Source organism: Saprolegnia parasitica (genome assembly GCF_000151545.1).
Source record: "Saprolegnia parasitica CBS 223.65 unplaced genomic scaffold supercont2.2, whole genome shotgun sequence".
NCBI classification, from domain to species: Eukaryota; Oomycota; class Saprolegniomycetes; order Saprolegniales; family Saprolegniaceae; genus Saprolegnia; species Saprolegnia parasitica.
The window spans coordinates 1,447,666-1,471,343 of record NW_012156396.1 but is presented as its reverse complement, the minus strand read 5'-3'; the positions used below and the strand labels follow the sequence as shown (position 1 = coordinate 1,471,343).

The following is a 23,678-nucleotide window of genomic DNA, read 5'->3' as shown; positions in this document are numbered from 1 at the left end:
TCTTGCCCATGGCAACATGCCAACGTTGTGTTCATGGCCGTGTGGAACGACACGGGAGATGACGGTCGTAGCGTAGTCGGGTGGCGCGACGCGTCATGGACGACGGTATATCAGGCGCGACTGGATCCCAAGCGCACCCATGCGCCCGTCCCGAGCGGGCGTCGGTCGTCGTCTCTTCGTAAGCAGGCCGACGCGAGGCGGCGACAGCCGTAAACACGCCACCGCTTCTTTGGGCGACGTTGCCCGTGCTTGAAGCGGCGCCTTCAACGATTGCGAGCGCGAGCCGACGACAGCGCGCTGGGCTGGCCGCCAGATGTCGCACAGTGTCTGGCTCACGCTGTGCGGCTATTACACTCGTCCTGCGCGTCCATTACACTCGTAATAAATAATGCCAAATTGAGATCTTAGCGCAGGCTCGAGTCCCAGTCCAAGGACATGCGGCTCGTGTCCGGGTCGTCCATCTGAAGCGACATGTGGCTGCCCGTGGACATGGGCTCGGGGATCGTTCGAGGATATGGAACGACGGGGCTCGCGTCGCTGAACAGCGGCGTCGACCGTCGCTCGCGGGTGCTGGCGCGGTGCGTCTCGATGATCGGCGAAGGGAAGAACTGGATCGTGCGCTGGGCGCTGCTCGTGGTGCCAATGGCATCGAAGCTCGCATCGAACGTATCGTGGGTGTCGTCGTCGTCGGCCATCATAAAGTGGCGCCGGTCCGGCGTCGGCGCGATCTCGTCGTCCTCCAGCTCAATCTCCATGTCCTCGTCTTCCTCGTCGTCGTCGTCATCGAGCTCCAATGCGAGCACTTCCTCTTCGTCGTTGCCTTCCACCTCGATGGGGTCGTCTTGCACACTGCGCAGTGGCGACGCTGGCTCGCGGCTTGCCCGCTGGCCGGTCGCCTCCTTGCAGGCGAGGCCCCATGGCGCCGGCGCCTTTCGCCCCACGAGCGCCTCCATGTACTGCTGCAGCTTCTCTTCCGCAGCGTCCAGCGCTGCATCCACGTCGGCGTCGGAGCTCGAGCTTGGGCGGAAGCACGTCTCGCGGACGCCGAGCGCGTACCCGGGCCAGCATGCCATCGCGACGACCTCTGGAATCGGATCTTGGTCTGCAATCCAGTCTCGCGAGAATTTAATAAATCGCGTCGCATTAAAATTCGTGCTATTTTATTCGCCACGACAATAAAAAGGCACCGAGGTAGAGACACCAGCCGCTAAACGCACCCAACTATCACTTTGGATCCGACGCAGTGTTCGCGCGAGCGTGCGCCGACCTCAGGTAAGAAGCGTGCCGCTTCATGCGCCATTTGCGGCTCAACATGCCCGTGGGCACGAAGCCGAGAGCATGTCGTTACCTGGATACGATGGCGCGGCGCAATCTGCACGCTGCGAGAGGTCGTCCACGTGGCAGCGGCAAGTTGCGTGTGTTTAGCTGTAGCCGCTAGTATCCAGGGCAATTTAATTCTGGCGTGGAATTTGGGAACGAATATTAATGCGCCGGCAAACGTCATCCTTCTCCATTCCGGCAATTGGTCGCGGGGCGAGGACGCGACGATGGAGATGAACCGGGACGAGGCCGAGAAGTGCATGGAGCTCGGGAAGAAGCACCTCCGCGCAGGTAGCTTTGCGCAAGCCGCCAAGTGGTTCGACAAGTCCATCCGCCTCTATCCGCTGCCCGGCGCGGAGGCTCTGAAGGCGCGGGCCGAGCAGTCCATGGCAGGGCAGGCCGCGCCGCAAGCCGCGCCCGCTGCGTCGACGTCACGGGCAGCGCCGTCGTCGTCTGCCGCGCGCCCGAGCGAGCAAGAAGACAGCCGGCCGTTCACGGACGAGCAGGTCAAGATTGTGCGCCAGATCAAGGCGTGCAAGAACCATTACGCCGTTCTTGGCGTCGAGAAGACCGCCGATGACAACGAGATCAAGAAGGCGTACCGCAAAGTCCGCTCAAGATCATACGGAAATACATGCTCATGCACGTCCTCATAGTTGGCGCTCAAGTTGCATCCGGACAAGAACAGCGCGCCCGGCGCCGAGGACGCGTTCAAGGCGGTTGGGAAGGCCTTTACCGTCCTCAGCGACGACCAGAAGCGCGCCGACTACGACCGGTTTGGCGACAACGCGCCGAGCGAGAACGGCGGCCAGGCGCCGCGCGCGTACCGGTACCAGCAGGACGACATCAGTCCCGAGGAGATCTTCAACATGTTTTTCGGCGGCGGTCTCCACCCGCAGCGCGCCCGGCAGCGCCAGCGCACGAGCCAGCACAACGCGGTGCCACGGACACCGATGCAGCAGCTGCTGCAGTTCCTCCCGCTCATCCTCGTCTTCTGCCTCTCGCTGCTGTCGTTCCCGGCCGAGCGCAACGTGCCGTTCAGCCTGCAGCCCACGAGCGAGCACTCGGTGCTCCGCAACACGCGCATGCGCAACGTCGTCAACGGTATCCCGTACTACGTGGCCAAGGACTTTGACAGAAAGTACACCAACGACTGGCGCGACCTCATGCGCGTCGAGCAAATGGTACCCCATTGTGACGCTACGAGCCTCATCATCATGCGCGTGTAGGTCGAGCAGTGGCACGTCACGCGGCTGCGGGAAGGCTGCGAGAGCGAGCGCATCAAGCAGAAGCGGCGCGTCACCAAGGCGCGCAGTCTCTACGATGCCGAGGCGCGGGAGGAGGCCCTGCGCAAGGCCGCCGCCATGGCGACGCCCAACTGCGACGAGTTGCAGCGGCTGCAAGCCTTGTAGTAGGACGTTCGAATAGAGACTGTACATCGTGTGAAGAAAAGGAGTGCTTGCGTTGGCTCTCGACCTGGCGCAGCGAGAGCCGCTCGGTCGAGGTTGTAGCAGGACACGGGAGGCTGTCTCCGCCTGGGGCTAGATGGCGTCGACTGGCCTGACGTCTTGGTCCTCGCTGGATCCCGTTGGAATTGCCGTCTTTTTGGCCAATCAGCTGCCATTTCGCATATTGCCATGGCAGACGTCGTCTCGGCCGAAGAGCTCACGGCGCTGGTCCAAGCGATCAAGTTCGCGCACCCTGCGTTCAGCCTCAAGCAGGTGCACGCGACGGTGCTGACCCATGGCGGCCTCTTTGCGAACGTGCCTCTTGCGCGCGTGAAGAAGTACCTCAAGAAGCTCGGGCTCATGGGCAACCTCGAGGCCGGCAACGACGAGCCCGTGTCGCTCATGACGGTGGGTGGCGAGTCCAAGTCGACGCCGGCGCCGGCTACCGCGGCCGCTCCGGACTCGGATGACTGGATGCCCATGGCGCTCGACGAACCGGTGATGTTTATGGGGTCGCACCCGCACCAAGCGACGATCCGCATGAACCACAGCACGGCGGGCGCGGCCCACGGCGCTCTCGGCGAGCTCTACAAGATCCAAAAGGCCATGGGTTCGAGTGACCACCCGATGCTGGTCTACAACAAGGACCGGTCGCGCAAAACCTTTCTGCACCCGACGACGCCCGCGTACCGTCCCGTCGTCGCGGCCATCGACCGCGTCGGTGCGGGCGGCGTCGGCGTCGGCGGCACGAAAGCCTACTTTTACGGCCGCGTCCAGGGCACGACGCTCTTTATCAACACCAAGACGCTCGCGCCGGCGCAATCGTGGTAATGAACCCATGGACTGAACAAGGAAGAAACGTGTTGCAACAAGTGTTACTTTTTCGGAAGGCCCGTGCCAAAGAGACCGCCGCCGTCGTCGCTGTCGTCGTCGCTGTCGGAGGCCGCAAACAGGTTGGGGCGCGACGGGGCAGGCGCACTCGTTGCACCCAAGAGCGCAGAGGGACGCGGCTGTCCGAAGAGCGACGGTGCCTCGGCCGCGATGGGTTGGCTAAAGAGCGTTGCCTGCAATGCCGCATGCAGCGAGGCTGCTGGCGCGCTCACTAGCGTAGCCTGGGGAGCCGGCGCGACGACGGGGGCTGCGTGCAGTGTGGCGGCGTGGTGCGGGGCGCCAAAAAGACCGCCTTTGGTGTCGTCGTCCTCGTCGCTCCAGTCGCTGTCGTCCGAGTTGTCCTTGGTACCCGCCCCGAAAAGCGCCGTGTTCATGCGCGGCGGCCCTGCCATCGCTGGCTTGGCGGCCAGCGGCGACGACACGATCTCGTCGCTGAAGAGACTTTTGCTCGAGCCGGGCGGACCGGTGGCGCACTAAACAAGGACGGCGCGGCTTCTACTGGAGCATGGGGCGCGCCGCTTCGTGAGGCTGCGCACCAAACAGCGTCGTGGCTTCTTGAGGTTCGGAGGCGACGGCCGTTGCAGGTGCAATTGGGGTTGCAGCATCGTCAGCGACAAGCGGGGCACTCGAGGCCGCGATGCCCGGCGTAGCGATGGGCAGCTCCGTCTTGGCCTTCGTGGGGGCCCGACGCTTGGGTCCGGCAGCGCGGGTCATCGTTGTCTATGTACAAGAACAAGCTGTTGCAAACCACTGCAAGGTGGAAATGGCGGTATCGTACGTGAGCCACGGGGGTCGGCTGCGGCGCGTCACCCGGCGCCGCTTCTTCCTCAGAGGACGGGGCCTTCATCATACCCGGAAGACCAATGCCAGGCTTGGTGAGCCCGATCATGGGCACGCCTGCCATGCCTGGCATCGCGACGCCGACCTTCATCGTGCTTTCGTAGTCATAGTCTTCGCCCGTCGAGAGGGCGCTACTCGTGTTGCTCTTCCGCGCCATGGGCATCGGGCGGAATGCATTCATGTTGAGCGCGCCGAGGTTTCCTTGCAGCTGGGCAATGCGGGACGACGTTCGGCGGGCAGGGTGCTCGTCCTCATGGGCTGCCGTGATGTCCGATGCATCTACCGGCTTCTCCGGCGAGGGCACGGCAAATGGCCTCGGGGGAGAGGGCCGGCTTGCAGCCGCTGGTTCAGGAGCAGGCGTCTCGGGCGCGGGCTCGCCAGTCCCGTCCTTGGCGCGTCGCCGGGCCAAGATGGCCGCCAGTTCCGACATTTGAGGGGCGTGGAAATGGCAAGATTGGGCCAAAACCTGCACCGCGCTAGCTGTTTTATATTTCGCGTATTTATATACAAAGATTCCGCTATTTTTAATCACATTAGAGCACCCAATCCTACTGGCAGGTGCATTTTTCACTGAAATGGATGCCTGACGTGGCACCGCCACGCAGCAGACCCTGTCCCAGTCTCCACCGCCGTATTCAACGACAGTCGATGTCGTTGACCCAAACTCTTGCTACGAGACATGTTGGCTCAACGACTCCGTAGTCCAAAGCCTACTTTTAGGACCGCTTCGCTCATCCACTAGGCTCGTTCCCGTTGCCAACGATCCCAGCCACGAACGACTCACCTCTGCGCTCGCTGATGCCTGTGGGCCCATGTCTCTGTTGTTACTGAACCTTCCTCAGGCGCCCATGTGCCGGTTCACTTTTGGCCGCTTGCCAGCGACTTTGGCGACGACGACTGGAAGCGGCCGGCGGCATGACCGACCGCGTCGTGCAGCAACGCTGTCGAGATCATCTCTGCGCTTCGGAGGGCGACGTCGAGCACGTACGGTCGTCGGTCCTTGGCTCAATACTCCTCGTCTTGTGGGTCTGGATGGGCGGTAAGGGAATGATGTCTATTCCCTTGCTTGCTTCCACTAATGTTGATGGTTGTATGACGTTCCATGGTCAGCTTCCGCCGCTCATTTACTGCCCTTGCAGGCTGGTTCATGGCCTTGCACATGCGGTTTGAATGTGTTCGGATACGTCAAAAGACATCTCCAATGAGCTTTCCATACGACTTATAGGTTCTATGCGCGGTTCGATGGACCTCGACACGCGTTGGAATGACGACGGTGACGCTCCGTATACGTGGCAGCCACCAGTGTTGCTATGGGCACCAAGACGCTCGATATGATCGAATATTCATCGGTAGAGTTGGACGAGCGCGGGGGTGCCACAGGAGGATCATATGTACCAGCTGCACTATCCTTTGGCGGACCAGGACTCATCGGGGACGACGCGCCGTATCGACGACGAGGGCAACTTCCAGTCTCCGAACACGCATCAACAGGCCTCGCTGCGACCCTTCTCAACCTCGCGTGGTGCTTCAACCAGAACAAGCGACGCGGGGCTTTGCGGCGAAGCAAGTGGCGGGAGCGAAGGCCCCTCCGTCTGCCACGTTTTCGACTAACCATTGGTCATAATGAAATGCGCCAATCAGCAGCGCCATCGAGACAAAAACTAAACCATGGAGCCAATCAGAAGGGTCCCGATTTGAGCCAGAGCCAGCAGCCCCAGCTTTTCCCAGTCGTCTGATGCTTCCTGGACGCGGCTTGGTGGCTTCTGCTCATACTACGATTTCAGCTCAAAGATGCTAGGCCTCGACTCGATCATCGTCACGGTGCATAGCGTGGCCTTGACGAGCCGCGTCGGCGTGCACAAGAGCTACGTCCGCGTCACTTGCGGCGGCAAGACCCAGCGTACGTCGCACGAGACGGCACCAGAGTGGCACCAAGCGTTCCAGTTCATCGCTCCAAGTGGACGCGTCGAGCTCGCCGTCAAGACGAAGACAACATCGCGCTTCAAGCTCCAGCCCTACACGACGCACGCCGTGGCCGTCCTTCCGATGGCGGGCCTCGGAAAAGGTACTGCGCCCTCTCGCCAACAACAAAGCTCATGCCAGTCGTAGACATGGACCGCGTTGCAGTGCCTCTCGAGAACGGGCGCGGCGTGGTCATTGTCTCCACCGAGTGGTGCTATGTCATGGAGCGCTGCCCGCACCACCGACTCCACCTCTTCTGGTCAAAGTGCGCTGGTTGCCGACGCTCCGTCTGCTCGCGCTGCTCCAAGAAGGAGGCAAAAGGCCGCCAGTGCTTCAACTGCACCAGCGAGCGCACGCGTATTGCGATCGAGCACTCGCGTCGATCTCCGGCCAAGGACAAGGAGGCGCGATGTATGCCAAAGCCTACCAAGGACAACGAGGTGCGATGCGCCGACGTGCCAAAGCCGGTGAGTGCCACGCAGCCGACGGTATCCGCGACCATCTCCGAGGCCGAGGCCACGCGAAGCCATCTCAAGACGTCGCTGTCCCCTCGTCGTAGCGCGCGCGCTGTCGGACTGAGCGACTTTCAGCTCTTGGGTCGGCTCGGAAAAGGCGGCCACGGCGACGTGCTCCTGGTCGAGAAGGTGTCGGGCGATGACGCCGGGATGCGTTATGCGATGAAGGTCCAGGTGAAGCACATGAAGATGCTCAAGTACCTCACGCTGGAGCGCGACCTCTTCGCGACGCTCTCGCACGCCCACACGGTGCCGCTGGTCTACGCATTCCAGTCCACAACCAAGACGTTCCTGATCCTGCCTGTCTACGCCGGCGGCGACTTGCACAGTGCGCTGCACTACGGCGTCTTTGACGAGGACGAAGCGCGCTTTTACCTCGCGCAGCTCTACCTTGCGGTCGAGCACATGCACGCCAAGGGCTTCCTCCACCTCGACCTCAAGCCCGGGAACGTCCTCCTCGACGACGACGGTCATATCGCACTCACCGACTTTGGCATGGCCGCCGCGTACAACGGCACACCGCTCCAAGGCACGTGCGGGACGCTGGTGTACATGGCGCCAGAGATTGCCGGTGGCCGCCCCTTCGGTCCCGCCGCCGACTGGTGGTCGTTTGGCACCGTCGCCTACGCGCTGCTGACGGGCCAGCGCCTCTTCCGCGAGCGCAACCCCAAGGCCATCGTCGAGCGCGTGCTCCGCGGCGCCATTGAGATCCCCACTGACCTCTCGGCGACGGCCACGTCCTTCTTGCGACAGTACGTTCACTTCAGGGTAGAGGTTCGAATCGATGACGCGCTGCGCATAGGCTGCTCGACCGCGACGTCACCACGCGCCTGCAAGGGCCGATGGTGCGTGCACACCCATTCTTTGACGCAATCGACTGGGACAAGCTCGTGGCGAAGGAGCTTCCGGCGCCGCTCATGATCTCGACCCTGCCGCTGCACGCCGCCACGGATCCCCTCGAGCTCGCCTCGCTCGAGCGCTGCGTCAGTGAAGACTGCAGCGGCCTGCCCGTGCATGTTCGAGGCTTTGCATATGGTGGCACGTCGTAGTCATTGGCGGCCTCCTGTCAGCGTAATCGTTGTGTGTTCTTGCATGGATTTTATGGATTTGCATGACGCTGGCGCCTTGGTTGGATGCAGCGCGAGGCCTCTGAAGCTAGCACCAATGATGGGCGGCTCCCATCGGTTGCCGTTGAGAGGTAGGAGAGCGCGGGCTTGATGGGCCACGTGCTCACGACGACCGACGAGCGGTCTGCGCTGGGTTCTGCGCTGGGTTCAAGGTGCGAGTATTATTACTTGCTAGAGGTTGATTGCCAGCAGTATATCGAGTTGCAGAGACCATCGAGAAAGCATGGACGCGAAGCGAGGGATGCTGTACGGCCGCGCGGGTCTCGGAAGCCGCGGCAAGGACACAGGCGCTGCCAACGCGACGTGCCAGAAGTGCTTGAAGAAGGGTCACTGGACGTACGAGTGCCAAGGCCAGGCGGTCTACCTCCAGCGCCCGAGCCGCACGCAAGTGCTCGCGAACCCGCGCCTGCGCCGGCCGTTTAGCACCGATACATTGCAGTCGCCGCACGACGTCAAGGACAAGACGCGCGAAGCGCCTGTCAAGGCCAAGAAGGCCCGACGCAAGGCCTCGGTCTCGTCGTCGTCGTCGTCCTCTTCTTCGTCATCTTCGTCTAGCGACTCGTCGTCATCCTCGTCAAGCGATTCCAGTGGCTCCGACTCGGACTCGTCGTCGTCCTCGGACAGCGAAGACGATCGGCCGGCAAAGAAGACCCGCAAGAGCAGCGAGTAAGATAGACGACGACAACATGTAGTAGTATTTGCTCAGATCCCGCGTTGCCCATGTCGCTCTCGGCGCACGACGCTAGCCGAAGCATTGGCTCTCGTCGACTGTATCCTGAATGGGGCAGCGCCCTCGCCTTGTAGCGACGCTAGCTTCGACGCTGGGACTCGGTTGCGCTTGGCTGCGGCATCGCGGCAGGTCCGTCGCAACTAGTAGGCTCCGTCAAGTGGGCCCGCCGGACCTGTCGGACGCCGTACATACCTAGAGCTACTCGCCTGCACATGCAGCGCCTTGCGATCCTACGCCGGTCGCTAGGGCATCTGGATCGCGAATCGCGGATTGAGGATGCAGATCTTATCCTGTGGCGTTGGATACCCTGCAAAAGCTAATATTTCGGCTGGCAGGATACCAGATCCTGCTTATGCAGGTGGCACGTGGGGTCCAAAACCCGAAAGAACCCCGAGCTGCGAGGAGACAATGGCCCAGCGCACGCAGTCCCCGATCGTGACCGGCACGTCGGTCATCGCCGTCAAGTACAACGGAGGCGTGCTCATGGCCGCCGACACGCTGGGCAGCTACGGGTCGCTGGCGCGCTTCACGGACTCCCGGCGCATCCTCAACGTGCACAACACGACCTTGGTCGGCGCGGGCGGCGAGCTCTCGGATTTCCAGTTCCTCGCCGACCACCTCGACGAGATGGCGGTCAACGACTTCAACAAAGACGACAAGTGCGACTTGACGGCGGGCGAGATCTTCCACTACCTCCAGCGCGTGCTGTACCACCGCCGCAACAAGTTTGACCCGCTCTGGAACACCTTCTTGGTCGCGGGCGTCGAGAAGGGCGAGGCCTTCCTTGGCCAGGTCACGATGATCGGCAACGCATTCACAGGCAACTACCTCGCGACGGGCTTTGGCCACCACTTGGCCACGCCGTTGCTGCGCAACGAGTGGCGCGCCGATATGACCGAGACCGAGGCCCACGCGCTGCTCGAAAAGTGCATGCGCGTCTGCCTCTACCGCGACTGCCGCACGCTCAACCGCATTACCATTGGCCGCGTCAACGAACAAGGCACGTCCATCTCGGAGCCGTATGCGCTCGACACCAAGTGGGACTATGCGTCGTTCGTCGCCCCCAAGTCGGGCACGGGCAGCTCGTGGTAAGCAGCCTTGCATCCGCGTCGTATCACGAATCCATGCACACGCTTTTAATACACACACGACTTGTTCCTGCGCGACTTCCGTCTATGGCGAATCGAAAAATGACAGCTTGTTACTATGGTACACCTAGAAATCGCGCGAATCCCGTCGAAGGAAGGTCGAGTTGCGCCGCTTCATGGAGCGCTGCATCATGAGCTGGAGCTGGTCAAAGTTCTCCTCCTTGAGCGACTCGCATCGCTGGATCGTCTCGGTTAGGAGGAGGACGAGCTCGCTGTGCATGGCGTCCTGGCGCCGCAGCCAGTCTTCAAGCTCGTCCGCCTCCGAGTCGACAGTCGATGCCATCGAGAGCGACGGTTCGTCCTTGAAGAGCGTCGGCGCGCTCATGCTGCCCACCTCTTCTTCAAACGTCTTTTGGCTGCTCGCATACCGCTTGGCCGACGTCGGCGACGTCACGGAGCTCGGATTCGACCGGAAGCCGAGCACGAGGGGCCGGCGCGTCTTCTTTAAAACGTCCTTGATCGTTTCGTATGGAAGGTGTTCGACGACCTCCTTGTTGATCGAGACAAGGACGTCGCCAAGGCGCGCGTTGCCAATGCCGGCGGCGACACCTGACGCGCAGCGCTCGAGGCTCGAGATCTGCAAGCCGCGGCCGTCGGACGCAAAATTGTTGAGCGAAATACCGAGGTCGCCGGACGCCCAGCGCACCGAGTACTCGGACTTGGCCCCTGAGATGAGCGGGGCGACAGGCGTGACAACGTCGAGGCGGCGACGGCCTTGCGTCGGGAGGCTCTCGACCGTGACCGGTGCTGTCTTTTGGTACGTCCTGCGCTGCCGCGTGAGGACGCTGGAGGCCGGCCGCTTGAACGCTTCGCTGTAGGAAAACGACTGGCGCGGCTCCTCTTCCGGCGTGTCGAGGGACGACATGGAGCTCGACTGCGCAAATGGAATGCGGCTCGGCTTTTCCGAGTGGCGCGAGTAGTACGGCTCGGAGCTGCGCGAGCTATGGAACGACTCGGAGCCGCGCGAGCTGTGGAACGACTCGGAGCCGCGCGAGCTGTCAAAGTAGCCCACGAGGCTGCCCCGACTGCCAGTATACACGCTGTCCCGGCCCGCGTCGTTGAGCCAGAGGCTGGACCGCGAGTCGCGACTGTCCGTGTCATTGGGCACGTAGCTCAAGCGCGCCTTCATGACATCGTACATTTCGGTCTGGCGCTCCATGACCTCGACCATGGCCTGCATGCGGTGGATCAATTCGGGCAGGCTCACCGCGAGCTCGCTCGGAGGCTCGTCGTCCTCGTCGTCCTGGTTCGATGGCTCGGTGGAGGCGCCGAGGCGGGCGAGCGTTGCTTGCATCTCGAGGGCGAGGTCCTCGATCCGGGCGTTCATCTTGTCGTCGGCCCGGTGCTGCGTCGCCATCATGGTCGCCGAGTCGGTCGCGTCGGCAGAAAAGCACACTGCCCCGTGCGTCGTATTTTATTACGATTCTTTCCATCGTCGGTTTGTTTTTAATTACGACCGCCTATACAAATAGAAGGATCTGGCGTTGCTAATTATAGATTACAAACAGCAGCAGAAACAGACCACGGTGGGTGGCGAGATGCGTTGGCCGTTGACGTCGCCGGCAGCGTTCTCCGGGCCGACGCCGTCCCGCCCGCCATGGCCGCGGCGAGCCCTTGTAGCCACCAAGGCCTTGCCACCGCCCCATCGGCGGTCTCTGGAGGAGCAGTAGAACGCGACTTGTCGGTGTTGAAGACCAGCAACATCACCGTGACAAGCCAACGTGGTTGTTGTTACGACGAGGGCATCGTCTCTTGCAGCTCTCTTGACATGGATGGCGTGAACGGCCAAGAGGAGCGGCGGGAACGACAAAGCACAACGCATCTGTCGCACCAACGAGTACGAAGGAACTGACGACAGCCATATTGGACATGGTCTCCGACACCAGCCCCGCCATTGCGAGGTAGCCCACTCGGCAGCGACCGCGCTTTAGTGCCCGAAGCAGCGCTCCGAGCGTCCATATCCGTCGTAGCTCTACCTCGACAGACCAGAAAGAGTCTGTTTTTAGACGCCAAGTACTTGGCCCTGTCTGATATGTGTAGGACATTCTTCGTTCAGGGAAAGGTCCAGGGCAGAGACACCTCGCATGGGCGTCATCGATGTCAGTGCCAAGATCCACTGCAACGTACTGTACTAGCGAAGCTGCTCGGGCTACTCTTGTGACATCGACTGGACCGACGCCGAACGCATTGCGCACCATATCAGCACATTCTTTCATTGTATCAACTTGATATCACCTGGCACCGCGTGGTGATCGCGAAGCCAGCCGGAACTTGTGCAATTCCAAATCCAGTTTTAGAAGACGTAGTGGGTGATGCCCATCTCGTCGGCGAACGCAACGTTGAGCTCCTTCTCGAGCTCTTGCTCACTGCGCTTGGGTGGCAAGAGCTTGGTCAGAGGTTTCTTCTTGCGCTGCGTTTGAATCGCTGCCGGATCGTACGCGTACTTGGCCAAGAGACTCGCGGGAATTCCTTTGGGCTCGATCGTGGTCTACACGTGTAGTCTTAGGACTCTGTAGGTTGGCACGCGACTGTACAAAGGGCGTCGGAAAGACGCCGGGCAGCTGGCCGTCCTCGATCCGCAAGAGGAGCGACGCGCCTGGGATGTACGCGATCAGTCCCTTCTTCTTGGCAACCTCTTGCGTGACAAGCGAATCCAAATCCTGGTCGTGCTGCAAGACGTCCTACCATATTCTGTTTGAAACAGAATTTTGTGACGTGGCGTACAAGCGTGACGTTGCCGGCAAAGAGGGGGAGCTGGAAGCTGCCGGGAGCAATGCCGCCGCTCTCGGAGTGCAAAAGCTTGAGGTACGTCCACCCGAATGGCGTCGAAGCCCAGTCGCCGGATTTTCCCATCTTGACGCAGCGCACATCCAAGACCAAAAGAAGCGGCGTCGACGACACCGCCACGACATCTCGGTAGGTCTACCACGTGAATCATTCTGCTGCATCTCGGCGGTCTCTGTACGTGGTAGCCGTCGCTGAATTCGGGGCTCGAGCTTGCGCTCGTCCAGTCGTAGCTCACGGTTAGTTGCACGTCGTCTGTGAGCTGTGGTGTCTGCGCAGAGAGCGTGTCGACAGAAGAATGAGCGAGAATTTGTACTTGGTAGAATGCTGCGGGGGGCGCGACGCTCGCAAGGACCTTGACAAAGCTCCCATTCGTGCTTGACGGAAGGTTGTGCAGCCCATCGATGGCGACGCGGAAGCCAATCTCAGGCTGGTACACAAAGATGCTGCTCCGCACATCGAGGAGCGACGTCTTGGGCTTCTTCTACCGTCTAGCGTCAGGAATCGAGTTGCCAGGCATCGCGGTACCTCGAGCTGGTTGGCGATGACGGCTGGAAGCCTCTCGGCGTCGACGGCCAGGGTGCTTTGCAGAAGTTCACCCACGAGCCGCGGCTTGCGCTGTTGCTACGGCCACGTCCATGGTTCTCGACCCGTGTTCAGACCTCCGTACCCGCAGTTCGTACAGCTTTTCTTCCATCGCGCTGGGCCGCGCACTTGTACTGTCGTACGCGCGGCTGGCGTACGCTGGCGCCGGCAGCACAATGCGCTGTGCCTCCCACTCGGCCGCGGGGGCGTCTTTGCGGCTCAAGCAGCGCAGACCGTCCTCCGACTGTAGCGCTTTTTGAAATTGGTTCACGCAGTGGCAGGTACCTTGGTGGCAGGTGCGATGCGCACGAGTACAGTGGCGCAAGAGATCTTGAGCGCGCCGTCGCAGGCCTTGGCCGTCATGGCCGCAGCGCTCGAGCCGAGGGTGATGCCGGCACGCAGCGGCACCTGGAACGCGCCGTCGTTGAGGTAGACGTCTTGCACGGACGGCTTGGTCGGCTGCTGGCCATTTGCGTCGAGGAAGACAGATACGGCGACGTAGCCGAGCACGAGCGGGCGCTTGGAGTGCACGTCGATCGTGTCGAGCCGCACGACTATGGTCAGTGTCGGGTTGAAGCGCTCGTCCCGAAACTCGAGCAACTACAGAGTGTGAACGCGCCGACATTGCACTATACTGGTCTCTTACAAGGCGGAACGCTGGCGTGAACGCATTGTCTTGCAAGCTGCATGTCGCCGTCGTCTCGCCCAGTGGCGTGCAGAGCGTCATGTCGCTGTGGAAGGCAAAGACCGTCGCTTTCGTAACACTGGTGCAGTCGGGCAGCGACCGCGCGCCGTCAATATAGATATTGACGCCGTCGCCGCGAGCGAAGAGCTGCCGGCGCCGCTGGCTCGCGTTGTCGCAGTTCAAGAATGCACTGTCTTCGAGCTCGGCTACAAGCTCATTCGCATCGTTGTGCACCTCGGGACGAGCCAAACCTGTAGGCGCGTAGAGGCGAGACGTGGGCATTGGGGAAGCGACCTCTGGCGGCGCTACTGTGGGCTCCACCTTGGGCTCCATCTTGGGCGCCACCTTGGGCTCGCTCAGCGTAGCAGGTCGCGACACCTCGTTGGATGCTATGTGATATCCAGAAGGCTCGAGTTGCTGTCGGGGCGAGTGCTGGACTTACGCGATGGCTTTGCCTCGGGTGTCATCGGCAGCGGTGAAGAAACGCTCGTATCGGGCACGGCGGCAAGCTTCTTTGGCGGTGCGGCGTTCTTCTCGGCTGGACGTTCTGGCCCTGGCGACTGGGGTGCTGCTCGAAGCGCTTGGTTGGGCGGCAACGCGTACTTGTCTACATGGAATTGAGTTTTGGCGGCGGCATCCATGTGAGATACCGGCCATGGTGTCGGGGTTGACTGCAAATTTGGATGCTTCTTCGGCCTGCGCAGCGTGCACAAGGCGCACATAGAGCTTTGCGGAATTGTCGTCTTCACCCAATGGCAGTGCCCATGGCGCGGTCGCCTGCGGTAGCGGCGTAAAGCTGAGCGGGAGCTTGAAGCAGCCTTCTTGAAGCTTGAGCGACGGCAAGAAGATATCGATGGCCGTCCACCCGAGCGAGGCCGGCGCCCGTGCGCGCGGCCCAGTCGGCGACGCCACCATGGCCACCTACGGAGCATGGGACATCGACCACGACCAAGCTCATACCTCGACGAGGAGACGGAGATGCGGACTCGCGGGCATCTGCTCAAAGTCTCGGCGTGTCGCAAACACGCAGCGCTGATGGCTGAGGCCGTGGGGCTCGCACTCATGCGGGCGCACAAGCTTGTGTTTGGAGCGAACGGTCGTCTGGTCGTACAAGGCGTAGGTCAACTACGTACTCTAAGCTTGTTTGGAGTTCCTTTCGAGCGCAAGTACCTGCAAGCACGGCACGTTGAGTGGCACGCAGCTCACAAAGTCCCAGAAGATGACAAAGCCGAGGTCGGGATCGTACGGCAAAACAACGCTGGTCTCGGCGGCGGTCGACGTCGCTTGCTCCGTCGCCAGCACCTTCTTCATGCGGAGGGCGAGCACCATGCGCTTCTGCTTGGCGACCCACTCGTCGTGCTCGAGCTGCTCGTCGGCTTCCTTGCGCCGCCGCTCGGCGCCTTCGCGCACCGCGCGCAGCTACGTCCATCGTCTTGTCTCAACTTTGCTTCACGAGGGGAGAGAACCTTTTCGTGCTCTTCGATGAGGCTGCGCTCGTGCTGGATGCGCAGCATCTCTTGCGCGTGCTGCAATCGTAGAGCTCGCAGCTCCGCGGGCTCTTCGCTCGTGGCCTCGGACGACGCAGGTTTCTCGGGCCCCACGCCTTGCAAGCTCTGCAGCAGCTGCTGGAAGCGCGACGTCTCGCGCTCAAACTCGCGCTGCTCCTGCAGCTGCTTGAGCTCATCCAGCTGCGCCTGCAGCTTTGCCGTCTCCGAATCCGACGGCGCTGCAAACGAAGGTGAAAATGGAGGGCACCCCATGATGGCTGCGCCGACACCCGCCATCCCAGAGTAATACGGCGGAGGGGGCTGGTACATGTATGGGCAACCATAGCCCCACGGTATCGATGCTGGGTATGGTCCTGGTGCGAAGTATGGTACGGAAGCTGCTGGGTATGGCGCTTGATATGGCCCTGGAGCAGTTGGGTAGGGCCCTGGAGCAGTTGGGTAGCAGGTGGTTGGGTAGGGCCCGGGTGGGTAGCCGCTCATCGACGGATACGAAGTCGTCGGGCTTGTGGGGAGGGGTGGGTTGGCCGCTGCTGGCATCAACATGGGGGGTGGAGAGGTGGTCTGTGGTGTTGTGGTGATAGGAAGCACTGGCGTTGGTGGTCGCGACCTCTTGCGACTTGTGTGCTGCCGAGTGAGCTCTTCAAGCGAGTCGGACGGCGGCAAGGTGGCGGGTGGTGGCGTCTTCGGAGCCCGGGGAGGGCTCTGATTTGCGCTGCGCTTCGTCGTACACTGCGCTGGCTGGAGGTCTCGGAGCAAATGGTCGATCTGCGCATCAATGGGTTCTTCCGGCACAAGCAAGAGCGGCTCCATTTGCTTCTCAAAGTCGATGCGTGCGGCCTTCCCGGCGACTTCGACGTCTTTTGCCAGCCGCTCGACGCGGTCCTTTTCTGCGTCATAGTTGAAACTGGCCATCGACAGAGGTTCGGCGGCTTCTTGGTTGTCTTCCAGCGCCCGACACAACTGCGCTTGCTGCGCCAGTAGCTCCCGACGCTGCTGCTCCAGGGTGGCCGTGGCCACGCCATGCGCGCGACTACGTTCCATGTGCTTGGTGCGAAGCGCTTTGGATCGGTCGTCACCAGCCTCTGGCGCGTCGGCGACCTGGAGCTTCTCCAGCATCGTCCGCTCCAGGTCCCGGTGCTGGCGCTCCTACGCCGGTTACGTCAAGGGACCTCCGATGTAGGAAGAAGTACTTGGTCTTTCACGCGCTTCTCGAGGGCTTCAATGTCTCGCAGCGCTGCTTCTTCCTTGCGCCGCAGGGCCTCTTTGGCGTTCTGGAGCTCGACCAAGTCGCACTTTCTCGCATCTTCGAGCGACGCAATGCCCGCCTAGACAAGAACGTATTGGTCGATCGTTGTCGATTCGAGAGGCTACGAGATCCAGCGCATGCAGCTCTTGCTTGATCTGCTCCTGGCTCAAGCGCGCTTGGAGCTCGTCTTGCTTGCGCCGCTCGATCTCGATGAGAAGCGCCTCGATCTCGTCGTCCTCGCGCTGCTTCTGGAGCAGCGCTTGCTGCTGCCGCACCTTGAGCGCGCGCACTTCGTCGGCCTTTTCTCTCGCACGATCGCGCTGTAGCTGCGCCTTGAGCTTCTCCATCTGTTGGTCGTTCGCGGTCACGTTGGCCTTGAGCTCGCGGAGAGAGAGCTGGTCGAGGCGTGCTGCCGTCGACGGCGCGCTCAAGTATGCCTGCACCTGCGCTAAACTCATGGGCGCTGCCAATGGCGGCTTCTCGGGCTCTGCCAGCGCGGCCTCGAGCTTGGCCGGGTCGCCATACTCGCTCTGGAGGCAAAACTAGCAAGCATCCCGCTTCCGAAGTATATATGGGAGGTAGAGGTCGTACCTTGGCGCGGTGGGTGCCAAAGTCGACGGTCGACTCGAACTGAAGAAAGCAGTCGCTACAGACAGCGTCAAGATCGTAGTTGAGTCCATCGGCGCGTACGCGCAGTAGTTCTCCTTGAAGCCCGACGGCATGAGGATACGAAACGAAACGTCGGGTTGATTCAAGGGAATAATATATTCCTTTGGGTTGATTACGTGTACAAGGAGTTAAGTTATAGCGGCGACAGCTTCGCGACGAGGACGGCCCAGAGGTCATGTGCTTCGACGGCCGTGTACTGAGCGCGCCCTACCCGCGTGCGGTGATCGATCTCGCTAGAAGGCAGTACGACGAGCGACCTACCTGGTAAGAAGTAGAAATCCGAGTGCAACGACTGCGCGAGCGCCATCTGATTGGGCACCGGCATGTACAAGTCGTCTGGCGACCCTAACTGCAAGATCCAGCCGCTGTTGTGCCGCACCTTGGTGAACTGGAACGTGACAGGGTCGTCGTGCAGGGGGGCATGGACACCGTCAACCCGCGGTCCTGCCACGTACGGTGCGACGAGAACAAGGCCTAGGACGAGCAGTTGTGGTGTCAACGACTGCCATGAACGAGTAGTCATACCCAGCACGTTTGCCTGCTCGGCCAATCTATTGCAAGGCGCATGAGTTGGGACGTCGCGGCGCTTTGTCGTATCACCGTAGCGCTGGCCCCGCGCCGCTTCGATGCCCCAGGACAATCTACGCGGAACTCTCAGAGGACGACATCGCGGGATCGCGACTGCACCGTGTCGCCGTCGCACTCGTCGCGCAGTGCGGCGAGCGGCGTCGTGGTGCAGCGCAGCACAACCTACGCCGAACACGGCGTGAGACGCATGTGCAGACGATCCTTCCCACTTTGCACTTGACCGCGTCGAGCTTGGCCGCGAGCCAGGGGTACCAGTTGCTGCCGTCGGCTGCGGGCACGAGGAGGAGGATGCGTGGCCGCTTCATCGGTGCTTCGCAACTGGCCGCCGGCTGTCGTTGAACCTGCGCGGGCTAGGGTTGTCCGTTGGCTTCTCGAAGAAACGCAAGCCGCAGCTTCTTCCCGCTCCTACTACTCATCGTCGTCGGAACGACGCCTCGAAGCGAACTCGGTGATGATACCATCGAAACCCTTGAGAACTTTATTATCAAGTCGATACGATGACGACTGATTACTGCGGCACAAGCTTGGCCGCCAGAGCCGACCAGATGACGGGCTCTTCCTCGCGCATGTAGTGGCCGCGCCCTATTAGCACATACAGTCAGCGGCAACACAAGGAAGTACAATAGAGACAACCGCGGAGGTAGTGGAACTCGGACGATAAGCCCTCGGCGACTTGGTTTTGCTCGGCAGCAGGCAAGAACGGATCGTCGGGCGACCCAAACTGAACGATCCAATCGCAGTTGGCCTTGATCTGGGCCCACGCCCACGGACGTGAGTAGTACCCCGACGCGCGCTCGTTGTCATCGCCTTCGCTTGGACGTGAGCGATCGACCAGTGGCACTTGGTACGTACCGAGGTCCGTCACACACGCAGAGACGAGGACAAGACCTAGACTCGCTCGAGTGCGATACCAGAGGCCACTTCGTACCTCGAAGTTTCGTCGTCTCGGCAAGACTAGCCAAGACATGAGTCGGCCACGTCGTTGGCCCAAGACGACATACCGCATGGCGGCCTCCGCACCCGAGCTGTGGCCCACGATGATCTAGTCCATGTATGTGGAGAAGTGCTGAAATGACCATTGTCGTTCAAAACCGATTGCTCGTCGCAGCCCATCTCGCCCTTGATGAACGGCAGCCACACGGACTCGCGGGCCACGTACGGGTCGGGCATGTCACGCAGAATGGCCTGCCATGACATGTGAGGCTTCCATGCAGCGGCGCACATACCTCGTGACCAGCTTCGCGGATCTTCTCGGCGAGCCATGCGTACCAGTTGCAGGCCTCGACGGGCGTGCATCCGTTGCCGGGGACGATGAGCACCTTGGTCATTGCTCTTTTGAGCACCTTTCTGGACTTGTATCCCATAGGCCAAAATTCGCCGCAAATTCAAACAAAACTGCCACTCCTCGCCATTTATAGTGGTTTCGGCACGTTGATTGGCTGAAATAAAAGGACGCGTTGCGATTGAACAAAACTGTGAAGAAATTGGCCAATCCACGACGCACGTGCTACGACCGGGATCGACCATGAACACGCTGCATGCCAACGACTGCGGGGCCGACGGCGCGCCGGTCCTCACCGCAGACGAGTCCATCCTCTCGGTCTTCCCGAGCATCCGCATGTTCTTCAGCGAGTACGACGAGGAAGATGAGGCTTCCGTCGTGGCCAAGGGCGCGGGCAACCTCGTCGTAACAACCAAGTACGTCCTGCCTCGTCGTCGACACCCATGACGCCGTCCATGTAGGCGCGTGGTTTGGATCACGTCGCAGCCCGGCATGGCCGAAGTCGGCTACGCATGGGACATGCGGTACCTCTCGCTGCATGCGATCTCGCGCGATACGTCGAGCTTCCCGGAGCCCTGCCTGTACTGCCATGTACGCGAGTAATGCAGATCCGCGACCACCTCAACAACATGGAGTAGCTGGACGTGGAGGATGATGTCCAAGAAGTCCGCTTCGTCCCCGACGACAGCTCCAAGACGTGTACGTCGTAGACATGGCGATCGTCAAAGGTTGACGTGGCATTAGTGCAAGCCATGTTTGACGCGTTCTCGGCCTCGGCGGCCTTGAACCCAGACGACGACGAAGGTGATACCACCGATGGCATCTTCCTGCGCTAACCTTTCGCCGTGTACAGATGACGAAGAAGGCGAATGGATCTACAACGAAGACGAGGTTGAGGCCGGTGCGCAGGTCGACCACCTCGTCTCCAACATATATACGGGCTCATCCCTGGGATTAGATGGACATTGCCGCGCATCTGGACTCGATCCTTACCGTGTCGCCGGCCATTGCGCAGGCGCATGGCGGCGTTGCAGGGCAGTTTGACGACGCCGACGAAGACGACTTGTTGTAATATGCAAAATGGACTCGCCTTCTCGCAACGCCTCTCCATGTCTCCGCCATGCATGTGCAAGTAGTAGTCGACATGACGTGTGGAGGCACACAAGACGGGTGTTGTATTACCGCGTTCCGAGGTCGCTTAGACCTTGTGGATCATGTTTTCTTTGTTGATGAGGTGGCACGTCGTCTCGACGAGACGGAGGAGCTCCGAAATGTCCGAGGACCAGTTGGTGAGAAGCTCTTCGGGCGACTGCGGCTTCTGGAAGAAGACGATCTTGGCCGGTCGGTCGATCTTGGCGTAGATCGAGCCCGACGAGACGAGCGCCGAAATGCGCGCCTCGGCGACCTACAACGCAAGGCTGAGTCTTGCATCCTCATGCTCGTAAAATTACCTCTTCCGAGAGACCGAGCATGCTCGCGAGGTGGGGAAGGCGAATGCGTTGGTAGTGCGTGGCGACGACGCGGATGTTGTGCTCCGTCGTGCGTGTGTGGAGGTCTTCGAGCCAGCCCTGTCCGCGGCTCACGTCGGCAAAGATCGCGTGGGCCTGGAGTTCGGCCTGCACAGGCAGCGGGTACGGGATGATCTCCTTGGTCGTGAAGAGCTTCATGAGCGTCGCGTAGGCCGGGAGGTCGTGGCGCAGCGGCTCGTTCGCGAGCTTGAAGAGCATGTCCTGCTGCAGGTTCGAGTGCGGCGACACGATCGCAAAGAGCATCGCGTGCTGGAGCGCCGTCGCCTTCTCGGCCGGCGTCAAGGTCTTGGTCGAAAAGATCGACTGCCAGTGGCGGCAGAGCTCGAGCGGGTTGTTCTCGTGCGTGTCGTACTCGATCATCAAGTGGTAAAACTTGATCTTGACGGCCTCAAACTTGTCTTCCTCGAGCACGCGGCGCAAAATCTTCTTGCTCAAAATGAACGCGCGCACATAGTCCTTCTTGGCCAGCGTCAAGCGCACTTGCTCCAAGATGAACTCGACCTTCTCGAGCTTGGTCATGGCGCCGTACGTCTCGACATGGACTTCCTGGAGGATGTCGGCGGCCTCCGCGATGAGACCGTTCTTCTCCTTGATCTGCGACAGCATTTGCGTAAGCTGCGCCCGCTCCTTCTCGAGAAAGATGCGCCCGTCGGCCACCGTACGCAGCGCCTGAATGAGCGAGACGCGGATCTCCTCGGTCGGGCAGTCGTTGATAAAGGCCATGGCCGTGAGCACGACCTTGCCGATGGCCTGGCTCTTCTGTGCACGACGCTTCGAGAGCAGCGTCACGTGCTCGACCAAGAGCGTGAACTGCTTGTGGCTGTGCAGCAGCGTGAGGATCTCGACGACCAGCACCTGCAGCGAGGTCAGGTCGTTGTGGAGGCGCGCAGCCTTCTCCAGGGCAAGGAGCGCTTCGACGGCGCCAGCAATGTCCCCCGCAGCGGCCATGGCGCGGGCCTTGGGCACGAGGGCCGCGGTCTCGGCCGAGTGGTCGCTCTTCTTGAGGCCGTCTTCCATCTTGATTTCCAGCCGCTCTTCGACGATATCCAATGTGATGAACACTACTCGCACCCATTCTAATAGTCTTACTCATACTATATTCGTTTTTAAAGTACGGATATAATGTATACGTTGCTGCAACAGTGTCTTGCTTCAACGGTGGCTTTTTACGCTGTAGGCAGCAGACGTACACGCTTCAATTCATCAGAGCTATCAGCTGCGTTGGCTTGTAGAGATTGCCGACGAAATGGTGAGGCTTTGGATGGCAACAATGGCATTGCAACTTCGTAACACTATTAAGGTGTTAAATCAATACTGGATAGGGCAATTTAGCTTCGTATCCGGAGGATGCTACGGCGACGCGATCTTTGAGTTACACAGGAACCGTCGCAGGAAGCATGATGGACAGTCTCTGGAAGCTCGCTGGTCTCGCGACGTCAGCGCCCGAGCGAGCGCCCGAGCCAACCAAGAACGGTACTCTTCAGCGTCTTGAAGAAGCCATGAAAGCCATCGCGCGTACGTAGTTGACGGCCTCTGGACAACCATTGACGGCGCAGCCCCATCGCCTCGAAGTGGCCACGCATCGGTTGTCGGTACGCTTGGGTTCGCTCGCATAGAGCTAAGAACAATGCGTAGCCAATAGCGTCATGTACGTCCTTGGTGGCTACGATAAGGGCCAGTGCTTTGGCGACATTCACGCGTACGACCTCACGCGGCGCGAATGGAGCAAGGTCGACTGGGGCGGCGCCGCCAACTTCGCAGCTGGCTGCGCGTCTCATGCGATGTGTGTGTCTCCCGATGAGACGTCCATTTATGTCTATGGCGGGTCGGGCCCGCGCTGGGGCGCCGCCAACCGAGACAAGCTGCTGCAATTCACACTCTCTACGCAGCAGTGGAGCGTCGTTGCGACAGCCGGCACGCCTCCGCCGCCGGGCTATGGCCAGAGCATGGTTGCAATCGGCTCCAAGCTCTATCTCTTTGGCGGCACGTCGGGACACGACTACCACAACGACCTCTTTGTCTTTGACGCTACCACGTCTGCTTGGAGCTGTGCCGCAGTCACAGGAGCGAAACCATCGCCACGCTACAAGCACGGGGCCGTCGTCGTCGGCAACGATATGTACATCGTTGGCGGTGGTCTCTATGGACCACGCAAGGGACCCATCGACCTCTTCAAGTTTGATACGCTCACGTCGCATTGGACGGAGGTCGTGTGCGTCGGCGACGTGCCACCAGCGCGTCTGGCCCACAGCGTCGTCCTGCACATCGACTCGTTGGGCCAGCCAGCGCTGCTCGTGTTCGGTGGCCGCGATTTCACTGAGGTACGCTAATGCTCGCATGCGGCATAGGTTCGATTGCGGTGTAGAAGCGCACGAACGGTCTGTGGTCGTTGCACTTGCCCACGGCGACGTGGACAAAGCTGGTAGGATCTGCGGTTCTGTGATTCTCTTGTGGCCTGACCGCGTCGTAGTCGGAGGCTCCGGACGCGCTCGTGTTTCACACCGCGGTCATGTGGCAACAGCGCATGGTTGTCTTTGGGGGCACGAAAGAAGCGGCAGGGCAGAGTCCCGACGAGGCCGAGCGCAGCAACGCGCTGGTCGAGTACTGCGGCGTCTCGGACGAACGCCACTGGGTCCTCGTGGCTTCGGAAGGAGACGACGCGTAGTACCTTAGTAGGTAACCCACTATACCTTGCGTCATTTTCCAACATGAGAAGTATCAAGTTGGAGGTGACGAGCCAGACTCGGAGCGCGCCAGCAGTAGTACACTATTTCAAACCGATCACCGAGTGCTGGTCGTTGCGTAGTTGTAATAGTGTGAA

General features: G+C 60.9%; 15 protein-coding genes across 15 annotated transcripts; 7 read left to right on the top strand and 8 right to left on the bottom strand.

Moving 5' to 3' along the window:
• Positions 1-363: 363 nt before the first annotated feature.
• SPRG_01186 (hypothetical protein) lies at positions 364-1,073 on the bottom strand (the record flags this gene model as incomplete). The annotated part of the gene is made up of 1 exon (XM_012339378.1): positions 364-1,073. One exon carries the CDS (start codon positions 1,071-1,073, stop codon positions 405-407), a length of 669 nt encoding a protein of 222 aa, XP_012194768.1. The 3' UTR covers positions 364-404.
• Positions 1,074-1,497: 424 nt separating this feature from the next.
• On the top strand, positions 1,498-2,775 carry SPRG_01185 (hypothetical protein). Its single transcript, XM_012339377.1, has 3 exons — positions 1,498-1,928; positions 1,977-2,504; positions 2,550-2,775. Exons 1-3 carry the CDS (start codon positions 1,548-1,550, stop codon positions 2,730-2,732), a joined length of 1,092 nt encoding a protein of 363 aa, XP_012194767.1. The 5' UTR covers positions 1,498-1,547; the 3' UTR covers positions 2,733-2,775.
• Positions 2,776-2,954: 179 nt separating this feature from the next.
• SPRG_01184 (hypothetical protein) lies at positions 2,955-3,641 on the top strand. Its single transcript, XM_012339376.1, has one exon. The coding sequence runs from the start codon at positions 2,958-2,960 to the stop codon at positions 3,597-3,599; it is 642 nt and encodes a 213-aa protein (XP_012194766.1). The 5' UTR covers positions 2,955-2,957; the 3' UTR covers positions 3,600-3,641.
• Positions 3,642-3,643: 2 nt separating this feature from the next.
• Positions 3,644-4,929, bottom strand: SPRG_01183 (hypothetical protein; the record flags this gene model as incomplete). The annotated part of the gene is made up of 3 exons (XM_012339375.1): positions 3,644-4,132; positions 4,275-4,379; positions 4,438-4,929. 3 exons carry the CDS (start codon positions 4,927-4,929, stop codon positions 3,644-3,646), a joined length of 1,086 nt encoding a protein of 361 aa, XP_012194765.1.
• A 1,681-nt stretch (positions 4,930-6,610) lies between these two features.
• Positions 6,611-8,025, top strand: SPRG_01182 (AGC/RSK protein kinase; the record flags this gene model as incomplete). The annotated part of the gene is made up of 2 exons (XM_012339374.1): positions 6,611-7,728; positions 7,779-8,025. The coding sequence occupies 2 exons, from the start codon at positions 6,611-6,613 to the stop codon at positions 8,023-8,025; spliced, it is 1,365 nt and encodes a 454-aa protein (XP_012194764.1).
• A 275-nt stretch (positions 8,026-8,300) lies between these two features.
• On the top strand, positions 8,301-8,813 carry SPRG_01181 (hypothetical protein). The gene has a single exon (XM_012339373.1). It carries the CDS (start codon positions 8,327-8,329, stop codon positions 8,771-8,773), a length of 447 nt encoding a protein of 148 aa, XP_012194763.1. The 5' UTR covers positions 8,301-8,326; the 3' UTR covers positions 8,774-8,813.
• A 403-nt stretch (positions 8,814-9,216) lies between these two features.
• Positions 9,217-9,999, top strand: SPRG_01180 (hypothetical protein). Its single transcript, XM_012339372.1, has one exon. It carries the CDS (start codon positions 9,242-9,244, stop codon positions 9,923-9,925), a length of 684 nt encoding a protein of 227 aa, XP_012194762.1. The 5' UTR covers positions 9,217-9,241; the 3' UTR covers positions 9,926-9,999.
• A 6-nt stretch (positions 10,000-10,005) lies between these two features.
• On the bottom strand, positions 10,006-11,383 carry SPRG_01179 (hypothetical protein). The gene has a single exon (XM_012339371.1). The coding sequence runs from the start codon at positions 11,339-11,341 to the stop codon at positions 10,049-10,051; it is 1,293 nt and encodes a 430-aa protein (XP_012194761.1). The 5' UTR covers positions 11,342-11,383; the 3' UTR covers positions 10,006-10,048.
• Positions 11,384-12,174: 791 nt separating this feature from the next.
• On the bottom strand, positions 12,175-15,795 carry SPRG_01178 (hypothetical protein; the record flags this gene model as incomplete). Its single annotated transcript, XM_012339370.1, has 14 exons — positions 12,175-12,469; positions 12,516-12,662; positions 12,706-12,903; positions 12,947-13,249; positions 13,294-13,389; positions 13,436-13,594; positions 13,636-13,950; positions 13,997-14,241; positions 14,287-14,424; positions 14,478-14,642; positions 14,686-14,956; positions 14,996-15,160; positions 15,206-15,454; positions 15,502-15,795. 14 exons carry the CDS (start codon positions 15,793-15,795, stop codon positions 12,275-12,277), a joined length of 2,940 nt encoding a protein of 979 aa, XP_012194760.1. The 3' UTR covers positions 12,175-12,274.
• A 908-nt stretch (positions 15,796-16,703) lies between these two features.
• SPRG_01177 (hypothetical protein) lies at positions 16,704-17,247 on the bottom strand (the record flags this gene model as incomplete). The annotated part of the gene is made up of 2 exons (XM_012339369.1): positions 16,704-16,868; positions 16,915-17,247. 2 exons carry the CDS (start codon positions 17,245-17,247, stop codon positions 16,704-16,706), a joined length of 498 nt encoding a protein of 165 aa, XP_012194759.1.
• Positions 17,248-18,112: 865 nt separating this feature from the next.
• Positions 18,113-18,351, bottom strand: SPRG_01176 (hypothetical protein; the record flags this gene model as incomplete). The annotated part of the gene is made up of 2 exons (XM_012339368.1): positions 18,113-18,208; positions 18,256-18,351. The coding sequence occupies 2 exons, from the start codon at positions 18,349-18,351 to the stop codon at positions 18,113-18,115; spliced, it is 192 nt and encodes a 63-aa protein (XP_012194758.1).
• Positions 18,352-18,502: 151 nt separating this feature from the next.
• On the bottom strand, positions 18,503-19,424 carry SPRG_01175 (hypothetical protein). The gene is made up of 7 exons (XM_012339367.1): positions 19,273-19,424; positions 19,139-19,231; positions 19,048-19,088; positions 18,975-19,000; positions 18,899-18,934; positions 18,680-18,853; positions 18,503-18,628 (listed from the first exon to the last, which is right to left on the bottom strand). The coding sequence occupies exons 1-7, from the start codon at positions 19,408-19,410 to the stop codon at positions 18,555-18,557; spliced, it is 582 nt and encodes a 193-aa protein (XP_012194757.1). The 5' UTR covers positions 19,411-19,424; the 3' UTR covers positions 18,503-18,554.
• A 118-nt stretch (positions 19,425-19,542) lies between these two features.
• On the top strand, positions 19,543-20,437 carry SPRG_01174 (hypothetical protein). The gene is made up of 6 exons (XM_012339366.1): positions 19,543-19,744; positions 19,790-19,919; positions 19,967-20,027; positions 20,073-20,132; positions 20,182-20,237; positions 20,287-20,437. The coding sequence occupies exons 1-6, from the start codon at positions 19,572-19,574 to the stop codon at positions 20,398-20,400; spliced, it is 594 nt and encodes a 197-aa protein (XP_012194756.1). The 5' UTR covers positions 19,543-19,571; the 3' UTR covers positions 20,401-20,437.
• Positions 20,438-20,480: 43 nt separating this feature from the next.
• On the bottom strand, positions 20,481-21,900 carry SPRG_01173 (hypothetical protein). The gene is made up of 2 exons (XM_012339365.1): positions 20,780-21,900; positions 20,481-20,733 (listed from the first exon to the last, which is right to left on the bottom strand). The coding sequence occupies exons 1-2, from the start codon at positions 21,872-21,874 to the stop codon at positions 20,527-20,529; spliced, it is 1,302 nt and encodes a 433-aa protein (XP_012194755.1). The 5' UTR covers positions 21,875-21,900; the 3' UTR covers positions 20,481-20,526.
• A 354-nt stretch (positions 21,901-22,254) lies between these two features.
• On the top strand, positions 22,255-23,522 carry SPRG_01172 (hypothetical protein; the record flags this gene model as incomplete). Its single annotated transcript, XM_012339364.1, has 5 exons — positions 22,255-22,330; positions 22,381-22,449; positions 22,493-23,178; positions 23,223-23,291; positions 23,328-23,522. The coding sequence occupies 5 exons, from the start codon at positions 22,255-22,257 to the stop codon at positions 23,520-23,522; spliced, it is 1,095 nt and encodes a 364-aa protein (XP_012194754.1).
• Between the last annotated feature and the right edge of the window lie 156 nt (positions 23,523-23,678).

Bases quoted from the DNA above. Each gene is read 5' to 3' on its own strand.
- SPRG_01185 (XM_012339377.1), top strand. From the start codon at position 1,548: ATGGAGATGAACCGGGACGAGGCCGAGAAGTGCATGGAGCTCGGGAAG. The intron at 1,929-1,976 runs GTCCGCTCAAGA...ACGTCCTCATAG, and splicing joins TCAAGAAGGCGTACCGCAAA to TTGGCGCTCAAGTTGCATCC. The intron at 2,505-2,549 runs GTACCCCATTGT...ATGCGCGTGTAG, and splicing joins TCATGCGCGTCGAGCAAATG to GTCGAGCAGTGGCACGTCAC.
- SPRG_01184 (XM_012339376.1), top strand. From the start codon at position 2,958: ATGGCAGACGTCGTCTCGGCCGAAGAGCTCACGGCGCTGGTCCAAGCG.
- SPRG_01181 (XM_012339373.1), top strand. From the start codon at position 8,327: ATGGACGCGAAGCGAGGGATGCTGTACGGCCGCGCGGGTCTCGGAAGC.
- SPRG_01180 (XM_012339372.1), top strand. From the start codon at position 9,242: ATGGCCCAGCGCACGCAGTCCCCGATCGTGACCGGCACGTCGGTCATC.
- SPRG_01179 (XM_012339371.1), bottom strand. From the start codon at position 11,341: ATGATGGCGACGCAGCACCGGGCCGACGACAAGATGAACGCCCGGATC.
- SPRG_01175 (XM_012339367.1), bottom strand. From the start codon at position 19,410: ATGGGATACAAGTCCAGAAAGGTGCTCAAAAGAGCAATGACCAAGGTG. The intron at 19,089-19,138 runs GTTTTGAACGAC...TACATGGACTAG, and splicing joins TGGGCTGCGACGAGCAATCG to ATCATCGTGGGCCACAGCTC. The intron at 19,001-19,047 runs GTATGTCGTCTT...TGTCTTGGCTAG, and splicing joins GGTGCGGAGGCCGCCATGCG to TCTTGCCGAGACGACGAAAC.
- SPRG_01174 (XM_012339366.1), top strand. From the start codon at position 19,572: ATGAACACGCTGCATGCCAACGACTGCGGGGCCGACGGCGCGCCGGTC. The intron at 19,745-19,789 runs GTACGTCCTGCC...CCGTCCATGTAG, and splicing joins AACCTCGTCGTAACAACCAA to GCGCGTGGTTTGGATCACGT. The intron at 20,133-20,181 runs GTGATACCACCG...CGCCGTGTACAG, and splicing joins GAACCCAGACGACGACGAAG to ATGACGAAGAAGGCGAATGG.
- SPRG_01173 (XM_012339365.1), bottom strand. From the start codon at position 21,874: ATGGAAGACGGCCTCAAGAAGAGCGACCACTCGGCCGAGACCGCGGCC. The intron at 20,734-20,779 runs GTAATTTTACGA...CTTGCGTTGTAG, and splicing joins TGCTCGGTCTCTCGGAAGAG to GTCGCCGAGGCGCGCATTTC.